At 39.3% G+C, this 19,593-nt stretch overlaps 1 protein-coding gene across 1 annotated transcript in view; it reads right to left on the bottom strand.

The window, feature by feature from the left end:
* Positions 1 to 19,593, bottom strand: part of ANKRD31 (ankyrin repeat domain 31) — a 123,476-nt gene that overhangs the window by 89,670 nt on the left and 14,213 nt on the right. Inside the window, exons 4-7 of the mRNA XM_054715168.1 lie at positions 16,423 to 16,462; positions 9,896 to 9,973; positions 5,552 to 5,595; positions 2,780 to 3,322 (exon numbers count right to left, since the gene is read on the bottom strand). Of these exons, the coding sequence (XP_054571143.1) occupies positions 2,780 to 3,322; positions 5,552 to 5,595; positions 9,896 to 9,973; positions 16,423 to 16,462 (705 nt within the window). The remainder of the gene's footprint in view (positions 1 to 2,779; positions 3,323 to 5,551; positions 5,596 to 9,895; positions 9,974 to 16,422; positions 16,463 to 19,593) is intronic.

The following is a 19,593-nucleotide window of genomic DNA, read 5'->3' as shown; positions in this document are numbered from 1 at the left end:
ACCTAATATGCAAATAGACCGAATGGCAGAACAACTGAACAACTGAACAACTGGTCGCTGTGACATGTGCTGACCACCAGGGGGTGCACGCAGAAAATGGCAGGCGGCAGCAGCAGGCGGCAGAGCGCGAAACATGGTGGGCGTTGGCCACCGCAGGATGGTGGAGCAGGTGAGCGGGAGTGCCAGACCAAGGCAGGGTGCTGGTTGCTGTCATTGGGGCGAGCCTCTGGTGGTTACTGAAAATTCTTTGCTCCCGTGTGCCACGGTCCTGCCCGGCGCTCGCATCTGCTGGCAGCACTGGCCCTGCTCACACCCACTGACAGCATCCGGTGCCGGCCCCAATCGCTTGGCACTACCAGCAGGTGCGAGGGGTGGTTGACGGCCCTGATCGCCCCTCACAGCTTCTCCGCCCCCCCCCCCCCCCCCCGCTCCTGAAGGGCAATCGGGGCCAACAGCTACTGCTTGCACCCACTGACAGCACCAGCCCCACTTGCACCTGCTGCTGGCGCTGGCCCCAATCTCTCCACACCAACAGCGGGTGCGAGTGGGGCTGGCGCCGTCAACACGTGGGAGTAGCCGCGGCAGGAGCAGAGCTGCTGGCAGACAGGGGACCAGAGGCCGTGGTGGAAGGGGCCGGCGGGGGTGCAGAGGATGGGCCGAGACCCACCCCTGTGCCCACCGCAGACTCATGGCCCACAGTTCCTTTCAAGGTGCGTGAATTTGTGCACTGGGCCCCTAGTTAAATATAGTAATATCAATAAATAATCAACAATGATTATTTAATGTCACTGGGGCAAAACTCATTGCACAAACAGGCTACAGCATGGATGAAACTCGAGAGCATTAATCTAAGCAAAATAAGCCAGTCAGAGAAAGATAAATATCACATGATCTCACTCATTTGTGGAATATAATGAACAACATCAACTGATGAACAGAAATAGATCCAGAGAGAGAGAAGCATCAATCAGACCATCAAACCTCAGAGGGAAGGTAGGGGAGGATGGGGGTAAGGAGGAGAGATCAACCAAAGACTTGTATGCATGTATATAAGCCTAACCAATGGACACAGACACCAGGGGGTAAGGGCATGACTGGAGGTGAGGGATGGGGAGGCAATGGGGGCATAAGGACACATATGTAATACCTTAATCAATAAAGAAAAAAAAGAAAATTAGCAAACTCAAGCAATTATTCAAAGATTTCTTCTTTCTACTTTAAAAAAATTTTTTTTCTTGAAGACTTGCTAAGGTCATGTCTACTCTATCAATACCAATCGTAATTTCCTACATTCCTAGTATGAATGAGTTATTCATACTACCTCATTTTAGATTAGAATACTCAAATGTTTTAATTTTCATGCCATATTCCTGTAGTTTCTCTTTTTCTGAATAATTTTTAGTCCTATTATGTCTGTTTTGAGATTTTTTTTTTACCAGAATTACATGTAGTATTTATTCTAGGTGTGTATGTTGCAGTATGACCTTAATATCATGTTACTTATATCTTCCCATGGATGTTCACAGGAGCATTTTGATAATAGCCAAAATAAAAGAAAGAACAATAGTCCAAATAACCATAATTAGTGAATCGGTCAAATAAATTACACACACACACACAATCCATACAGTAGAATGACATGCAGCAACTAAAAATATTTAAGTTGTGTGCTACATTTGCTGAGGCAGAAAGATAACCAAGATTATTGTTAAATTTAAAAAACAAGTTATATGTTTATATTATATGTATTATAGTCCCATTTACATAAAATTATATAGACTATGCATAGAAATAATTAGAGACAGAAAACACTAAACTGTTAATAGTGATTATCTCTGGAAAGCGGAATTGTGGGAGACTATATTATTATGTATTGCTGTAATGCTTAGTTTTTATATAATGAGGACATATTACAATAATGATGATTTTTTAAAATTTTCAACAAGGAAAAGTGACTTGGCAAGTGGTAGGCCACTGAAGGGTCTCCAGGCATACTGTAAGCACTGTGACACCTGGCAGTATCTTCAGACACAGAATGCAAAGTTCTCCTGAAGCCAGGCATACTTTTTCCCTCTCTAAGGAGCCCAATTACATATATTCTATGTCCTGTTAGAGATTAATGTGGGGTATCTCATCTCTACTGTGCACCCAGGTAGACACAGTGACTTTCTTAGGTAATAGGGAAAATTCTGGTAAAGAATTCTCTCTTTCCTGTATATGAGCAATCTAAAGATATGTTTTCACAGGTCTTCTGGGGAGAAACTGATCTATTTTAATTTTTGCCCCCTTGAAAACTCAACCCTAGGAACCTCTAAAAAGATCACTGGCCTAGGTGGCGTGGCTCAGTGGTTGAGTGTCAACCTATGAACCAGAAGGTCACAGTTCAATTCCGGTCAAGGGCACATGCCTGGGTTGCGGGCTCGAGCCCCAGTAGGGGGCGTGTAGGCAGCAGCCAATCATTGATTCTCTCTCATCATTGATGTTTCTATATCTCTCTCCCTTCCTCTCTGAAATCCATAAAAATATACTTAAAATTAAAAAATAGATCACTATGCTTCAAAGTCAACAAGTCTTTTCTGAGTGTTGATATTTGTGTAGAAGGTTTGATTTTAAAATAAAGTATATGGGCAATAAGACTTGTTAAAAGGCACTATAAAAGGCAAAATCATAGACTCATATTTGCACTTACTTGCTCCACTGAAGGATGCTTGTCCTGCAGCTCGGCTAACTTGGAATCTTGTTCATATGGTGGAGTAGAACAAAGAGATTCAAAATTCACCTGTGCTATTTGTGTGCAATCTTCATCAGTCTGAGACATGTTGGGCTCTATTCCTAAACATTCATTTCCAGCACTGAGACTGCTGTGACAAATGGGTCCCTCCTTGGCTTCTGACAATGTGTTTATGGCTGCTAACAATTCAGCTGGCAATGCATCATCCTTTGTGTTTTCTAGTAAATCTCTGTGACATGTCAAAGGTATTGATAGGGAATTCAAAGAGTTGCTCAATGGGCTCATCAACTCTCTAGGTTCAATATCATTCATTGTTTCAAACAATGTCTCCTCCTGAGTGCTTGCTGGTAATGTTATTAACTTTTCTAAGACAGAAACAAAAGTTTCAACAGAGCTTTCTTCATCTTTTGTTTCTTCAGAAGTCATGGTCAATGTGACTTCCTTTCCAGACTCAAAAAATACATTTGGTGCTGCTAAGATCTTCTGTGGCTCTATTAACGAATTCTCCTTGACAGCAACCATATCAGATACTTTAACAGCAGTATCTGAGAGAAGGCTAATTTCAGGAGAATCTCCATCTGCATTTAGTTCCTGTGTATTCAAAAAAGAAATTCCATCAGTACAGAATATACAAAGAAGTGTTTAAAATGAAAACTTTATAGTTTTCCAATTTATCATGTCAGTAAGTTATCACCAAAAAGTTTTAACAAATTTCCCCCCCCCCCTTCTATAAATAAAAATAGTCTTTACTACTTTCCTATACCAAATCACTAATGAACAAATGGCTAAACATACAAAAGAAGACCAAGGGTAAAATTGGCTGGACCATAATTACAGATGGCAAATTATCCGTTCAGCTAAGTTTAAATTAACCATGCTAAAAGAAGAAGCAGAGATGACATGGATAGTTAACAGATTATCTCAAAACTTCACTGCAGTTAATGGTTGTCAAAAACTTGGTCAAAAATCTATTGAATTTTATAAAAATTACTAATCAGGAATAAAATTGGTATAGTTTCACCTTCTTTTTATTTCCCACCTCTTTTTGAATATATTAAATGTGAAGTAAAAAAGCCAAAAGACAGGAGGTCAGAGGAACAAAGAGGAGAAATGAGGGAACAGTTCTATGTAAATATTACGAGCCCTGCCTATAAATAAATGGTTCTGAGTTGTGAATTTTTTAAACAAAAAAACACAAAACTTGTATTTCTAAATGACTATTATTTTTCAAAAACATCATCTTAATAGATTACACCCATTCTCAAATATTTCTCATGCTCAAAATATTATGAGACTTCCTCTTTTGAAAGTAGTACTTTCAATTTTTTTATAAGCCATTCAAGAAAACCACTCTCAGTATTTTAAAGGAACTGCACTTCTTTTCAATACTAAAAACCATTTATTTGCTTGACCTTAAATAACAGAATGGGTTTCAATAAATTTTGACTATTCCTGAATGTCAAATCCACCTTCCAATGACATACCACTGTGATAAAATGAACTGTGAATTGTAAGCCCTTTAATATTCTGACTTGAATAAGAAAAATGAAAACTATTTTATTCCCTCTCCTCCTTTTCTACCTGCCACCATTTATCTTCTTCCATACATAACACACAAAACTTAAGAAGATATATTTATTTAGTAGTAATGCAAACTATAATTTTCTCTGAATGATAAAAGGAATTTAGAAGGAATTCAAGAACCAGATCCTATCCATTCTTAAAGGCACAGTTCAAGGTCTCCCTTCTATTTGAAATCTTTATAGCTATTAAATCCAAAGCCATAGATGTAATAAAGTATATACAGGGTGTCTCCCCAAAATGTATACACACTTTGAATAACTATAAAGGCAATGTTTGTTAAATCTAAAAAGAAAGAAACATCAATTGAACTATCAGCTGTTAAAGCTTGTATACATTTTTTGGGACACCCTGTATATTGGACACTGCCCTAAAAGAATTTAATTTCTAACTAAAGATTAAAAGAATAAGTACATAAGACATTAAATAAAGTATAAATAATGTAAAAAATACTGTATGAATTCAAATGAATGGCATAAACCATAGAGTGGCCTAATGTATTACAAGATAGTTTTTTGGAGAAGGGAAGAGGAGGGAGTCTGCAGCAAGTTTTCATGATTGTTTTAAAAATGCTTGGTTAGACAAAGTTAAATAGGTTTCTTTACCATAAAAATTTTCATAATATGCATATTATAAATCTGAGAAGACTTTAGGATACAGTGTTCTCCAAACTTCTTTGTTCAAAAAAGTCCTTTTTCTCAAAAGATCTATTAATTTTATAGGATGCAAGTGCTTAGGAAAAAATGATAGAGTCAGTGAGTAACAAATGCTAAAGAGGAAGCAATTTGTTCAAGATCAACAAAATTATCTGAGAAAGAGCCATAAAGGAAAGGGGACTTGAGCCTGAAATAAAAAAGAATTTGTGAAGGAGTGAAATAAGGGAGAAACACATATTATTAAGCACCAACTAAGGCCCAGACACCATGAACTATCATTGCTCTGTCCGCACAATCCTGTGAAAAGGGTATCACTAGTGGTATTCTACACATATAAATGACACACTTGGAATGCACACCTATCTGGTTCCAAATTGTATGCTCTTTCTCTTGCTTCCGGGTTCTTGACTTGAACGAGTCACTGAAGCAGGAATGTGTAAGGTACAGCTGAGATGAAGTAAGGTACAGGTATAGTAGTATTGACCAAGGAAGAGTCTAAACGGGCTTGAGACTTTAATCAACATAATTTTTAAAAAATCTAAACCCATGATCTGTATGCCTAATCTCAGTTATATAGACCAACCTTTGCTGGGTGTAGCAAAACTTCAGGGTTTTCAGCGTTAGGCCCTAGAAGAGAAAAATATATGTTTACATTCCAGTTTTATTAAAGTACTAAAACCACATGTACCCTCACCTGGCATTTCTTAATCATGTAACTTGAAATTACTCCCTCAGAAATATATATAACATTTAAAATATTTTCTATATATTACATCAATTTGATATAAAAGTATCATTATGTTGCCAATAAAGTTTATAAAAAAAATGTTGCCACTTCTTTAAAAATATTTTACATGAAGTCAAGTAAAATTATAAGTATTTGGAATTATTTTGGCTGAGCTATTCTAAGTGTTTATAACTACAAGGGGAAAAATCACATCTACTTTCTCAGTGTTCTTATCCAGTATAGGTAATAGAATTTAAAGAAATTCATGCTGTCAAGTTAAGCATGAAAAGGAATGCCCCATGTAGAGTCAGGAGGTTATCCTAAATGTGCCTTCACCATCAACTCCTCACCTGGCCTGTTGCCCCTGAGATGGGCTGGCTGACAGCAATTCACACCAAGTTAAGGATGATCAAGAAAAGATATATTTCTCCTACTCCATTCCTCTTGCCTCCAACCTGCACTGGCAAGGCCCTGCCACACTGACACACTTAGGCAGGAATTCAGGGCTCACTGGCATATGTTTGAGTCATTACTTTGGTTTCTTTTGATTAGGCAATATCTAGACCTAGAGTGTAAGCAAATAATTATCTACTGAACTTCAGAATGCATCCTCACAAGCAAGACAGGTTTTTCAGGGGGAAAAATAAACATACTGAGCATATATGCTTACTGAGCTTTATAGCCTGCAAAAACCTATAATTATTATTATTTGCTTCACCTTTGCCATTTGATGATGAAAAGCTATGAAAATCAGCTAGGAAGATTAATAGCATGGTATTCCAGTTCCTCACAGAATTATGAGCAAAAAGTCATAAGAATAAATCATTTCTTATCCTTGCATTAGAGTCCTTTGTGCCAACCAATAATGATATATAGCACTATCAATATTTTTGTTTAAAATTTTGTATTTCTGGTTGCTTAAAATTTAATACCAATAAAGGAACACTTTAAAAACAATAGATACATCTTCAACTATCTTTGCAAGGAGATTTTTGTTTTTAATAAACTCTCAAATCCTTTGGGGTTAGAGTTCAAAAAGAGAAAAAGTTCATCCTCTTCCTCCTTCTCTGAATTGTAAAGAACCTGTCATCTTTTATGTTGTTTCTAACCACCTCAATATAAAAATGATCATTCTTTTGTGCCAATAGTTACTATTCTTAAAACTTGATAAATTAATATAATGAAGTGTATTATTATAATTTGATTACTACATTTAAAAACACATTTAGAAGGAATTCTCATTTTCCAGCAACAAAATTTACTTAAAAGTTTTCACAAATAAAAAAGTATTTTTCTTGAGTTCTTATCCCTCCTTTAATAAATTATTAAAAGATTTTCTACTTATCACTTGAAAAGATAAAATGTGCTGTATGCGAAATAAATTCTAAAGTGCCAAATGAAAAGAAAATGCTCAGAGGAACTGAATTTTAACTTATAAACAAACTATTTTAAGGCCAATGTTATCATATTTACTAAAGATCATTTACTTATTTTGGTCAGTTACAATCTGGTTAGAATTACTCTGAATCGGGAGGGAGAAGATAGAATTGTATAAGAACAGAGTCAATTATACTACCTAACAATTTAATCGTTTCCTTATATGTAAATTAACCCACTGTCTAGGATGATAACAAAAGGAGCTTCCTGTTCTGAACACTCTGAAAAGTAAAAGCAAGAGGGCGCTGCAATGAAGTGCCAGAAGGGAAGAGAATTATTTCTGGGTCTCAAGTCACAGAAGCTTCATGGCATCAAGAAACACCATGAAGTTATAATTCTGGTGCCCATGGCACTTTTAAAGGAACAGTCAGTTTGGCTCAGTGGATAGAGCGTCGGTCTGCGGACTGAAGGGTCCCAGGTTCATTCCAGTCAAGGGCATGTACATTGGTTGTGGGCACATCCCCGGTAGGGGGTGTGCAAGAGGCGGCTGGTCGATGTTTCTCTCTCATGATGTTTCTAGCTCTCTGTCCCTCTCCTTTCCTCTTTTAAAGGAACAGTCAGTAAAATACTTGTGACTCAGAAGTTCAATGAGTGCCTTATGATGCTATTGGTGGTGGCAAAAGTGCACAAATACCAATAGCATTATAAGGTGTAACTGCTCTCAGAAGGCCAAATGAGTAGGAGGTTGGAAGTGTGGGAAATGCAGGGCATAGTGGAACCCTGTTTTTCTGAGTCTGAGTATGAGAAAAATGAGAATAGATCTTTTGCCTAACTATTGCTAACCCTCGTTATCATGATCAAAATCCAAAGGAAAGAAAGGAATACCCAAGGTATGCTAACACCCATGACACCTCTCTTTCAAATTGTTTAAGACAACCTATATAATAAAAGCCTAATATGCTAAGTGTCCGGTCATCCAGTCATCCATTTAACCAATCAAAGTGTAATATGCTGATATGCTAAGGCCGCTCAACCACTCGCTATAACGTGCACTGACCACCAGGGGGCAGACAGTCAACCAGTAGACCAGTTGCTATGATGTGCACTGACCACCAGGGGGCAGATGCTCTGACTTGTAGGTTAGCTTGCTGCTGGGTTCTGGCCAATCAAGCCCTCCTGTGGTCCCTCCCTGGCTGGCCAACCTCCTGCGTTCCTCCCTGGCCCCGATCATGCTCCGGTGGGGTCCCTCGCCCTGGCCTATGCTCTCTTGCAATTCGGGACCCCTTGGGGGATGTCAGAGAGCCGGTTTTGGCCCAATCCTGCAGGCCAGGCTGAGGGACCCCACTGGTGCACGAATTCGTGCAACAGGCCTCTAGTACTTACCTAAAAAAGAACTTCAACCTCTAAGATGGTGCCTCAGTAGCTTCATTATTATTCCAGTTTAACTATAAACTGAATCTTATAAAAGATGCTAAACAGGTTTTTACCACATTTGGAGGGCATGTTTGGCATAATCTGAATTATATTAGGCTATTTGCTATTGATTAGACATCTGAAAAACTACAAAGGCTTTTATACTTGAGAGAAACATCCATTACTATTTGTATTTATGTTTGTTTAATGGTCAATTTATTAAACTTCTGTTTAATCTGAAAACTACTGTTTCTTTAATATTTCAACATTAATTACAAACTTAAATTCCCTTAAAATAATTTAAACTACAAATTTAATGTTTGCTATTTCAAACATATTAACTATTAGACAAAACACACATGAATACAATGGCCTTAAAACTTATTAATGCTCTTAATCTAATTCTATAATAACAATACATTGGTGTAATTCATTCTACATTATTTCTATATCTGTTCCTATGCTTTATGATTAAAGTTATTGACTGATTTTTTTCTTGGCGCATAAGACATTTCCCTCAAGATAATTCAAACCTGAACACCCAATTATCTGGCTTCACTTTAATAAACTTAAACTTCACAAAGGTTATTTTTTATGATCTAATGTTTTGCCCAAGAATACTGCTACCTTTAAGTTTTAGGTGGCCAGTGTTACAAAAGCTTTTGTGCTATCATTATTATATACTCATCTATTCTGTTAGCATCATTGCAATTTTAATATCTTCTCATGAGTAGCAGGACCATCTAAGGCTTTAATTTCCTAAGAGATGAGGGATCTAATCTGTGTAGAAAACTCTTCTTAACTGGATATCAAGTTAGTCTGCCATCTTGGAACTTAATTAGACCCCACTTCTTACGTTTTTATGTGTGGCTGCTGATGCTGTGTGGTCTTTCCTTTTCTTGGTACAGTTCTTATCCGAGGACTACTTGACTTACAATTCTGTTTTCTTTCTTCTCTACTTACACAGTGATAAACAAAAATATCCTATGCTTTGTAAACATTATGTATTTAATAGGGAAAACAAAAAACACGTGTATTAACAGGTTCCTATTTCTTAAAGTCATTAAGAAGTCTTAAACACTCTACTATAGCTGCTTTTCTTTTTGCATTGAGACTACCTTTGGTACACTATTAACAATTTTAAAAAATATTTTTTACCCAGCCGATGTGGCTCAGTGGTTGTGGGCTGGATCCCCAGTTTGGGGCGTGTAGGAGGCAGCCGATAAAAGATTATCATCATTGATGTTTCTATCTCTCTCTCTCTCCCTTCCTCTCTGAAATCAACAAAAATATATATATTTTTTAAAATGCATGGTAGCAATATATACTAGACTAGCCCAGTTGTAAATAAATATGTCTAATTAGACTAAGACAAATTTACTTTATATGACTCTACCCATGAAAACATACCTTGAATACTTTTGTGGTTCAGTGAAAGTTCAGCTTCAGGAAATGACACAATGAACATTGGACAACTTTTTCTGGTTTTAAAACATAAATCAATTAATAAATAAAAATTTTAAAATGGAAAGAAGAAATACTTTCTCATTCAAATACAATTTAAATTTTTTTCTTCATTTAAAGGAATTTCAAAATAGGATGTTTTTATTGCTACATTATTCCAATCACTTTTACAATTACTACCAATTTGTTAACATTAATATTTCAAGTACTGCCCTATTTTGTTTGGCTCAGTGAATAGAGCGTCAGCCTGCGGACTGAAGGGTCCCGGGTTCGATTCTGGTCAAGGGCACATGCCTGGGTTGCAGGTTCAATCCTCAGTAGGGGGCATGCAGGAGGAAACCAATCAATGATTCTCTCTCATCATTGATGTTTCTATTTCTCTCTCCTTCTCCTGCATGCCCCCTACTGAGGATCGAACCTGCAACCCAGGTATGTGCCCTTGACCAGAATCGAACCCGGGACCCTTCAGTCCGCAGGCTGACGCTCTATTCACTGAGCCAAACAAAATAGGGCAGTACTTGAAATATTAATGTTAACAAATTGGTAGTAATTGTAAAAGTGATTGGAATAATGTAGCAATAAAAACATCCTATTTTGAAATTCCTTTAAATGAAGAAAAAAATTTAAAGTCCCCTCTCTGAAAATATTCTATATAATAAAAGGCTAATATGCAAATAGACCAAACGGTGGTACAACCACACAACTGGTCGCTATGACGTGCACAGACCACCAGGGGACACGCACGAACATGAGGGTGTTGGCCGAGAGGGATGGTGGAGCAGGTGAGCGGGGGCACCAGACCAAGGCGGGGCACCAGTGGCTGTCATCGGGGCAAGCCTCTGGTGGTTACTGAAAATTCTTTGCTCCCGTGCGCCATGATCCAACTTGGTGCTCACACCCACTGCCAGCTCCCAGCGCCAGCCCCGATCGCTCAGCGCCATCAGTGGGTGCAAGTGGAGACTGCTGGCTCTGATCATCCTTCAGGGCTTCTCCACCTCCCCCTGCTCCTGAGGGGCAATCGGGGCAACAGCTGCTGCTCGCACCCACTGCTAGTGCTAGCCCCAATCACTCCATGCCGTCAGTGGGTGTGAGCGGGACTGGCGCTGTCAGTGCATAGGAACGGTGGTGGAGGGAGCAGGGTTGCTGGCAGAGAGGGGACTGGGGTGGGGGGGAGCGCAGGAGGGGTGGGGCAGGGGCGCTGAGAATGGGCCAAGACCTGCCCCTGTACCCACTGCAGCCTAGTGGCCCACAGTTCCTTTCAAGGTGCATGAATTTGTGCGCTGGGCCCCTAGTATTTAAATAAAATATTTCAAGTGCTTGCATAGAGGGAGCTGAAAATTTAATGGGTGAACTTCAGTGGTGTAAATATGTTAAACTACACTTAATTCTGAAAGTAACTTTAGAGATGACTGTCTGCCAAAAAGGGGTGATGGTTTCAGGAAAAAAGAAATCCTGCTCTTGAACTATGTAGCTTGACTATCAAATACACTGAAAGTTTGTCATTATACTTTAAGATGTAAGTGAAAGTCACTAATGACTAATGACATGATTTATAATTCTTGAATTTCACAGTAAAGAAAAAGATAGGAAAGATAGGAAATACTGAAGGGAAGAGGTTGAAAGCACAATAAGTCATTCTTTTTTTTATTATTTAAAGTGTTACATGTCTCCTTCCCCCCCCCACACACACATTAACCCTCCCTCCGCCACTCCCACCCCCGAGGGCAAACTCCCATCACCCCAGTGTCTGTCCATTGATTATGCTAATATGCATGCATACAAGTCCTTTGGTTGATCTCTAACCCTCCCCCTGCCCCACCCCCTGCCTTCTCTCCGAGGTTGGATGGTCTGCTCAGTGCCACCTTGTCTCTGGATGCATTTTTTTTCTTTTAGTCTTTTTGGATCCATTTTTGTTCATCAGTTTATGTTGATCATTATATCCCACATATGAGTGAGATCATGTGATATTTATCTTTCTCCAACTGCCTTATTTTGCTTAGCATAATGCTCTCCAGTTCCATCCATGCTGTTGCAAATAGTAAAAGCTCCTTCTTTTTATTTATTTATTTATTGTTTGAATTTTTACATATGTGTCCTTTTTCCCTGCTTGATGTCGCCCCAACCCCCCAGCCATTCCTACCCCAGACAATCCCCCACTGCCTCAGTGTCTGTGTCCATTGGTTATGCTAATATGCATGCATAGAAGTCCTTTGGTTGCTCTCTAACCCGCCCCTCCCCCCCTCCATTTGTCTCTGGATTTATTTTTGTTCATCAAATTATGTTGATCATTATATCCCACATATGAGTGAGATCATGTGATATTTACCTTTCTCTGACTGGCTTATTTCACTTAGCATAATGCTCTCCAGTTCCATCCATGCTGTTGCAAATGGTAAGAATTCCTTCATTTTTATAGCAGCGTAGTCTTCCATTATGTAGATGTACCACAGTTTTTTAATCCACTCATCTGCTGATGGGCACTTAGGCTGTGTCCCAATCGAAAAGATATATGCACCCCTATGTTCATAGCAGCACAATTTACAATAGCTAAAATAAGTCATTCTTAATCTATAATTGTGATCATCTGCCCTGGGATCATTAAAAGTTCATTGAAGAAAAGCAATCAGTTAATCTTTTTCTCAACTACTTTACTACACAAATTCAATCAAGATGTCTTCCTTAAAAAAAAAAAAAAGAAAGAAAAAGAAAAAGAAAGCCCAGGCTGTGGCTGATAAGGATCAGTTGTTTGCAGATTTGATTCCTTGTCACAGCACAGGTTGTGGGTTCGATCCTGAACCATGTAAGCTACTATCTCATATTTGCTATTCCTTTCAATCTTTTTGTTTTGTCAATCCTCACTTGATAATTTTTCCATTGATTTTAAAAAATGTTTTTATTGATTTCAGAGAGAGGAAACGAGAGGGAGAGAGAGAAAAATCAATGATGAGAGAGACTCATCAATTGACTGCCTCCTGCACACCTCTTACTTGGGACTGAGTCCACAACCCAGGCATGTGCCCTGACTGAAAATCGAACTGTGACCTCCTGGTTCATGGGTCAACATTCAACCACTGAGCCACACCAGCTGGGCTCCACTGAGTTTTAGAGAGAGAGGGAGGGAAGAAGGGAGGGAAAGGGAGAGGAAGAGGGAGAGACAGAGAAAGAGAGAGAGAGAGAGAGAGAGAGAGAGAGAGAGAGAGAGAGAGAGAGATCCATGTGAGAGAGACACACGTTGATTGGTTGCCTCTTGCACATGCCCAGACCAGGGCTGGGGTTGGAACTTGCAACCCAGGTACAAATTGAACCTGTGACCCTTCAGTGCGTGAGCTGATGCTCTAACCACTGAGAAAGACAGGCCAAGACTGTTTTCACTCTTTTGCCATATATTTTGTTTGACATATATAACAAAAATCTGATCTTATGCAGACATGCAGCTGAAAAAGGAAGGAGTATTTTAGTAGCCTTTTTGGATAATTGTGGCTATTCTTCTTAGATATCACACCAAAATTCTAAAAGCAATAACTTCCTTAAAGGTAACTGAAAATGTAGAAATTGAATCAAACTCAATGAACTTTTTATATTGTGTTACATTATAACACAGAGATCCAATCCACGAAATTCATGCATGGGTAGGGCCAATCTGTGGGGTGATTGGTGGGGCAATCGGAGGGGGGGGGGCCCACTGGCACCCACCTTGGCTGGCTTGGGGCCTGCGGGCTGGGGGCAGCTCCTGCATTGAACGTCTGCCCCCTGGTGGTCAGTGCTCATAACAGTGACCGATCGTTCCACAGGTTGTTCTGCTGTTTGCTCGATTTGCATATTAGGCTTTTATTATATAGGGTTGGTCTACTTGCACTTTGAACAGATCTTTTATCTGTTACTGATTTTGTGATATCATGCATTGGTCTTTTAGAAAATATTGAGTTATGCAAATCTTTTTTTAATATATATATTTTATTGATTTTTACAGAGAGGAGGGAGAGGGATAGAGAGTTAGAAACATCGATGAGAGAGAAACATCGATCAGCTGCATCCTGCACACTTCCAACTGGGGATGTGTGCACAAGCAAGGTACATGCCCTTGACCGGAATCGAACCTGGGACCCTTGAGTCCGCAGGCCGACGCTCTATCCACTGAGCCAAACCAGTTAGGGCTGCAAATCTGTTTTTAATCTCACTCAAGGATATATTTTTATTAATTTTTAAAGAGAGAAGAAAGGAGAGAAAAACATTGATGTGAGAAAGAAACACCAATCAATTGCGTCTTGTACACACTCCAACCAGGGATTAAACCAGAAACCTAGGTATGTGCCCTGACTAGGAATCAAACCTGAAACCTTTTTAGGTGTATGGGATGACACTCCAACCAACTTCACCACCTGGCCAAGGCGAATTATGCAAATCTTATATGTATTTCATTATAAAATATCAAAAAGATCACCTTTGTAAATATTACCACTGATCTCACCAGAAAACTTTTAAGTATTGGAAAGCCATCAATGTCAAAGTATTGGAAAGCCATCAATGGTAGACAGAAGTTTTCCTAAACTCTAATTTTCTCTTGAAAGCTTGAATTTTTTCATTGGCAACAAATACCATTAGCAGTTTTTCTTGAAGTGACTGGGTTACTTCATTCATTTTCAAGAAAATGTCTGACATATACACAAGTGTGAATAACTAGTTTGTCTGTTAGTTATTTTTTTCAAGTTTAAAAAAAAAAAAGTAAGGCTAGTTTTTTGTTTGTTTTTCAGAAAACAACTCCAAGACCATGTGGATTCCTGCAACAGAGAGGAATTGATAGGACTGCTCCAGCCATGAAGACAGAAGAGAAACAGTCCAGAGATGGAAGAGATCTCATAACAATACCAACACATTATTGGAAGAGATCTCATATGGCTGACAATGCCTTGCCATACTAGCAGTCAGCACCTTGCGTCGCTGCAGGTTGCCCAGGACCAAACCAGAGAGGGTATGACCTGAATTACCACCATTTGTCCACCATCCAGAACTGAAATATCATTGCTGGCATGTACACATAAGGAACTGTTTGACATTGAAATTGGGACTCAAAAGAACTGTTGGCCCAGAAAGAAACTCACTACAGACTGATTCATTTGCCTCTCAACATAACCATTATTGCTTGTCTCATTTTCGGTTCTTGTAAGTGTATTTCTAGTACCGCATGATCTCACTCATCTAGGGGAAATAATGAACAACATAAACTGATGAACAAAAACAGACCCGGAGACAGGGAAGCATCGATCATACTGTCAAACCTCAGAGGGAAGGTAGGGGAGGGTGGGGGTAAAGGGGAGAGATCAACCAAAGAACTTGTATGCATGCATATAAGCCTAACCAGTGTTCACGGACAACAGGGGGGTGGGGCATTCGTGGGGAGGGGTTTGGGATGGGAATGGGGGGATGAGGACAAATATGTGATACCTTAATCAATGAAGAAATTTTTTTAAAAAGGCTAGTTTTCCTACTCAAACAAGTGCTCTACTTAGAGCACTTCAGTACTTTTAGCATACTTCCCGCTTCATTTGATTTAATAAAACTAATAATTTTTCTGCTTCAACAAATTCATTAAGTGAAACTGGCTGTTTTTTTGTTTGTTTGTTTGTTTTTAACTGCTAGCACATGGCAGTGAAAAATACTGTGATTATTAGTGCTATTTGGTGGCACTGCCCTGATTCCTACCTAGGGCTCCAGAATTTTATCCATTTACTTGAGGACTGTAAGTGCAAACGTAAATACAAGCTATAGGCAATAATGTGTTGGTATTGTTATGAAAATGATTTTGACCACACAGACCCTCTGGAAAGAGGTTCAAAGATTCCTAGATGGTGCACAGACCACACTTTGGGAATCATTGTTTTAAAAGAACTAAAAGGGTAGTCTCCTAAAGTAAATAGTTGTATGAAGTCTAATTTCAGTAAGTTCTACAATTTCCTCTTTCATGCTATGCCTTAAATTCCCTTTCAAAATAATATTATAAACAGAATCATTTAATCTGATTCAACCTCTCTTAAGAAATAAAACTTACTGCCTAGACAGTGGGTGAGCATTGACCCATGGCACCAAGAGGTCACTGGTTCAATTCCTGGTCAGGGCGCATGCCCAGGTTGCAGGCTCAGGCTCTAGTAGGGGGCATGCAGGAGGCAGCCAACCAATTATTCTCTCATCATTGATGTTTCTATCTCTCTATCCCTCTCCCTTCTTCTCTCTCTAAAAATCAATAAAAATGTATGTTTTAAAAAAGAATACTTTAAAAAAAAATTTTAAAAAGAAATAAAACTTATTGAGAGTATTTGTAAAATTATACATACACACACACACACACACATATGCTGCTAAAGGGGCAATTATTCAAAAACATAATTCTAAAACTGTTAAGAAAATGAAGACATTTTTGATGTGCAAAATGACCAAGTATCTATAACATAATAAAGCCAAAAATTAGTATGCTTACTCTAACAGAGCTTGATTTTGTTCCATTTCAGCTTGAGGTTGCTAGGAAAAAAAAAACACAGTAGTTTTCCAACTGATGAATACTAACCCAATGCAACACACTAAACATTTAACATTTAAGGTAATTCATGTTATTCTTTCTTAGCATCTTTTTTTAAATTGTGGTAAAATACATATAAAATAAAATTTACAATTTTAACCATGTACAGTTCTGTGGTACATATATATTCACAATGATGTGCAACCATCACCACCATCCATCTCCAGAAGTTATTCATCCTCTCCTACTAAAACTCCATATCCATTAAACATTAACTGTCCATTCACCACCCCACCAATCCTCAGCATCTACCCTTTTACTTTTTGTCTCTATGAATTTGACTACTCTAAGAAGCTCATATAAAAGAAATACTGCAACACTGGCCAGTTTTGCCTAGTGGGTAGAGCGCTGGCCAGCAGGCTGAAGGTTCAATTCCCAGTCAAGGGCATGCATATTGGTTGCAGGCTCAATCTCTGGCCCCCAGTCCGATGTTTTTCTCTGCCTCTCCCCCTCCCTTCCACTCTCTCTAAAAATAATGGAAAAATATCCTCGATGAATATTAAAAAAAAAAAAAAAGAAATACTATGCATATTTGTCCTCTTATGACTGGTTTATTTCACTTAGTATAATGTCTTCAAGGTTTATCCATGTTGTAGCATGGCTGAAGAATATTCCATTGTATGTACCCTATTTTGTTTACCCACTCATTTGTTAGTAGACACTTTGGTTACTTGCACCTTTTGGCTATTGTGAATAATGTTTCTATGAATGTGGGTAAACAAATATATTTCCAAGTCCCTATATCCACTTATTTTAGGTATAATTGCAAAAGTGGAATTTTTGGATCCTATGTATAATATTTTGTGGGATCACTATACCATTTTCCACAAGGTTGCAACCATTCTACATTTCCCACCAGCAATGAGCAAGAATTCTGATTAAGAGAGAATGTCGCCCTGGCTGGTTTGGCTCAGTGGATAGAGTGTCGGCCTGCGGACTGGGGGGTACTGGGTTCGATTCCGGTCAAGGGCATGTATCTTGGTTGTGGGTACTTCCCCAGTGGGGGGGGGGGGGTGCAGGAAGCAGCTGATCGATGTTTCTCTCTCATGAATGTTTCTCATTCTCTATCCCTCTCCCTTCCTCTCTGTGAAAAATCAATAAAATATATTTTAAAAAATAGAGAGAATGTCACCTGCCAACTTAAAAAGATTGATACTGATACACACACACACACACACACACACACACACACACACATCAGCTACATATATAATAAAACAAGTACTATATGTACATATAAATCTCTCTATGAGTGCTGGCCTTGCCAACCACGATCCTTCTATTATATGGTCATCAAACAAGCGTGTGATTGTTCATTTCCTTCAAGGTTCTCATTAATGTTCATTTAAACTGATTTCACCTTTATATATGGGTAAGGATGGAAGGTGAAAGCTGCAGAATGGAGAAGGAAAGTGAGATTCAACCTGAATTCACACCTCTCAAATAAAGAGTTCCACTGGTAATATCCATAAGATTGAATTAATTATTATTCCCTGTCAAACAAGTATTTTCCATATGATCAAAAATGGATTATAATAAAACCAGTGATGCCCCTGTACTAATCAGGGTTCTCCAGAGAAACAAAACCAGTAGAATATGTACATACATATAGAAAGAGATGTATATAAGGAATTGGTTTCATGGACTGGCAAGTCCAATCTGCAGTGTGGGTCATGAGGCTCAAGACTCAGGAAAACTGATGCTGCAGATGAAGTCCAAAGGCTGTCTGCTGGAGAATCCTGTCTTGCTCAGGGTGGCTGAACTTTTTGTTCTATTGAGGCCTTCAACTGGTTGGATGAGGGCCACCTACATTATGGAGGGTAATCTACTCTACTAAAATCTATTATTTAAATGTTAATATCATTAAAAAACATTCTCTCAGAAACTGCTATTCTAAACATTTTCCATGTAGTTTAAAAACTGCATTCCAAAAAATATATGTCAGCTAGAAATATAATAAAACAGGTACTATATAGGTGAAGCAAAAGTAGGTTTACAGTTGTTTATATGGAAAATAATACAATAATCCTGTATAATCCTATATAATAAAAGCCTAATATGCTAAGTGTCTGGTCATCCAGTTGTCCGTTCAACCAATCAAAGCATAATATGCTAATGATATGTTAAGGCTGCTCAACCGCTCACTATGACATGCACTGACCATCGGGGGCAGAAGCTCTGACCAATAGGTTAGCTTGCTGCTGGGGTCCGGCCAATTGGGACTGAGCAAGATGGGCCGGACACGCCCTGGAGCCCTCCCACAGTCCCTCCCCGGCTGGCCAACCTCCCGAGTCTCTCCCTGGTCCTGATCCTGCACCAGTTGGGTCCCTTGGCCTGGCCTGCACCCTCTCGCAATCCAGGACCACTCAGGGGATGTTGGAGAGCTGATTTTGGCCCAATCTGCAGGCCAGGCTGAGGGACCCCACTGGTACACAAATTCATGCACCAGGCCTCTAGTTAATAAATAATCCTACCTAATAATAATAGACAAATATGCAAATTGACCGCACCTTCGCTACACCCAAACCACGCCCACCAGCCAAGCCATGCCCACCAACCAATCAGGATGAGTATGCAAATTACCCCAACAAAGATGGTGGCTAATTTGCATATCAAGACAGCTTAGAAAGAAGCCAAGAGCTGCAGAAGGGAGCAAAGCTGCGGAGAAGCAAGCAAGCGGCGGGGCGGGGGGAGGAGAAGGGAGGAGCGGAGGCGGGGCTGGGGGAGAAGGGAGAAAAGCAGGCGGGCTGGCAGATAAGGCGGGCCGGGGGAGAAGGGAGGAGCGGAGGCGGGGCCGGGGGAGAAGGGAAAAGCAGGCGGACTGGTGGAGAAGGCAGGCCGGGGGACAAGGGAAAAGCAGAGGCAGGGCCAGGGGAGAAGGGAAAAGCAGGAAACCCTATTGCAGGATTTTTCCTGCAATGGGAATGCTAGTAATAGAAGAATAAACTGTTTCACATACTCATAACTGTAAATCTACTTTTGTCCCACCTTATATATATCAATGAAAATAAATGTTCAAATAAAATAAAAAATAAAAATTTAAAAATAAAAGCTGCTTGCTATATAGCACCTG

This window comes from Eptesicus fuscus, chromosome 4 (assembly GCF_027574615.1).
Source record: "Eptesicus fuscus isolate TK198812 chromosome 4, DD_ASM_mEF_20220401, whole genome shotgun sequence".
NCBI classification, from domain to species: Eukaryota; Metazoa; Chordata; class Mammalia; order Chiroptera; family Vespertilionidae; genus Eptesicus; species Eptesicus fuscus.
Note: the sequence above shows the minus strand (reverse complement) of the source record. Positions and strands in the feature narration are given on the sequence as shown.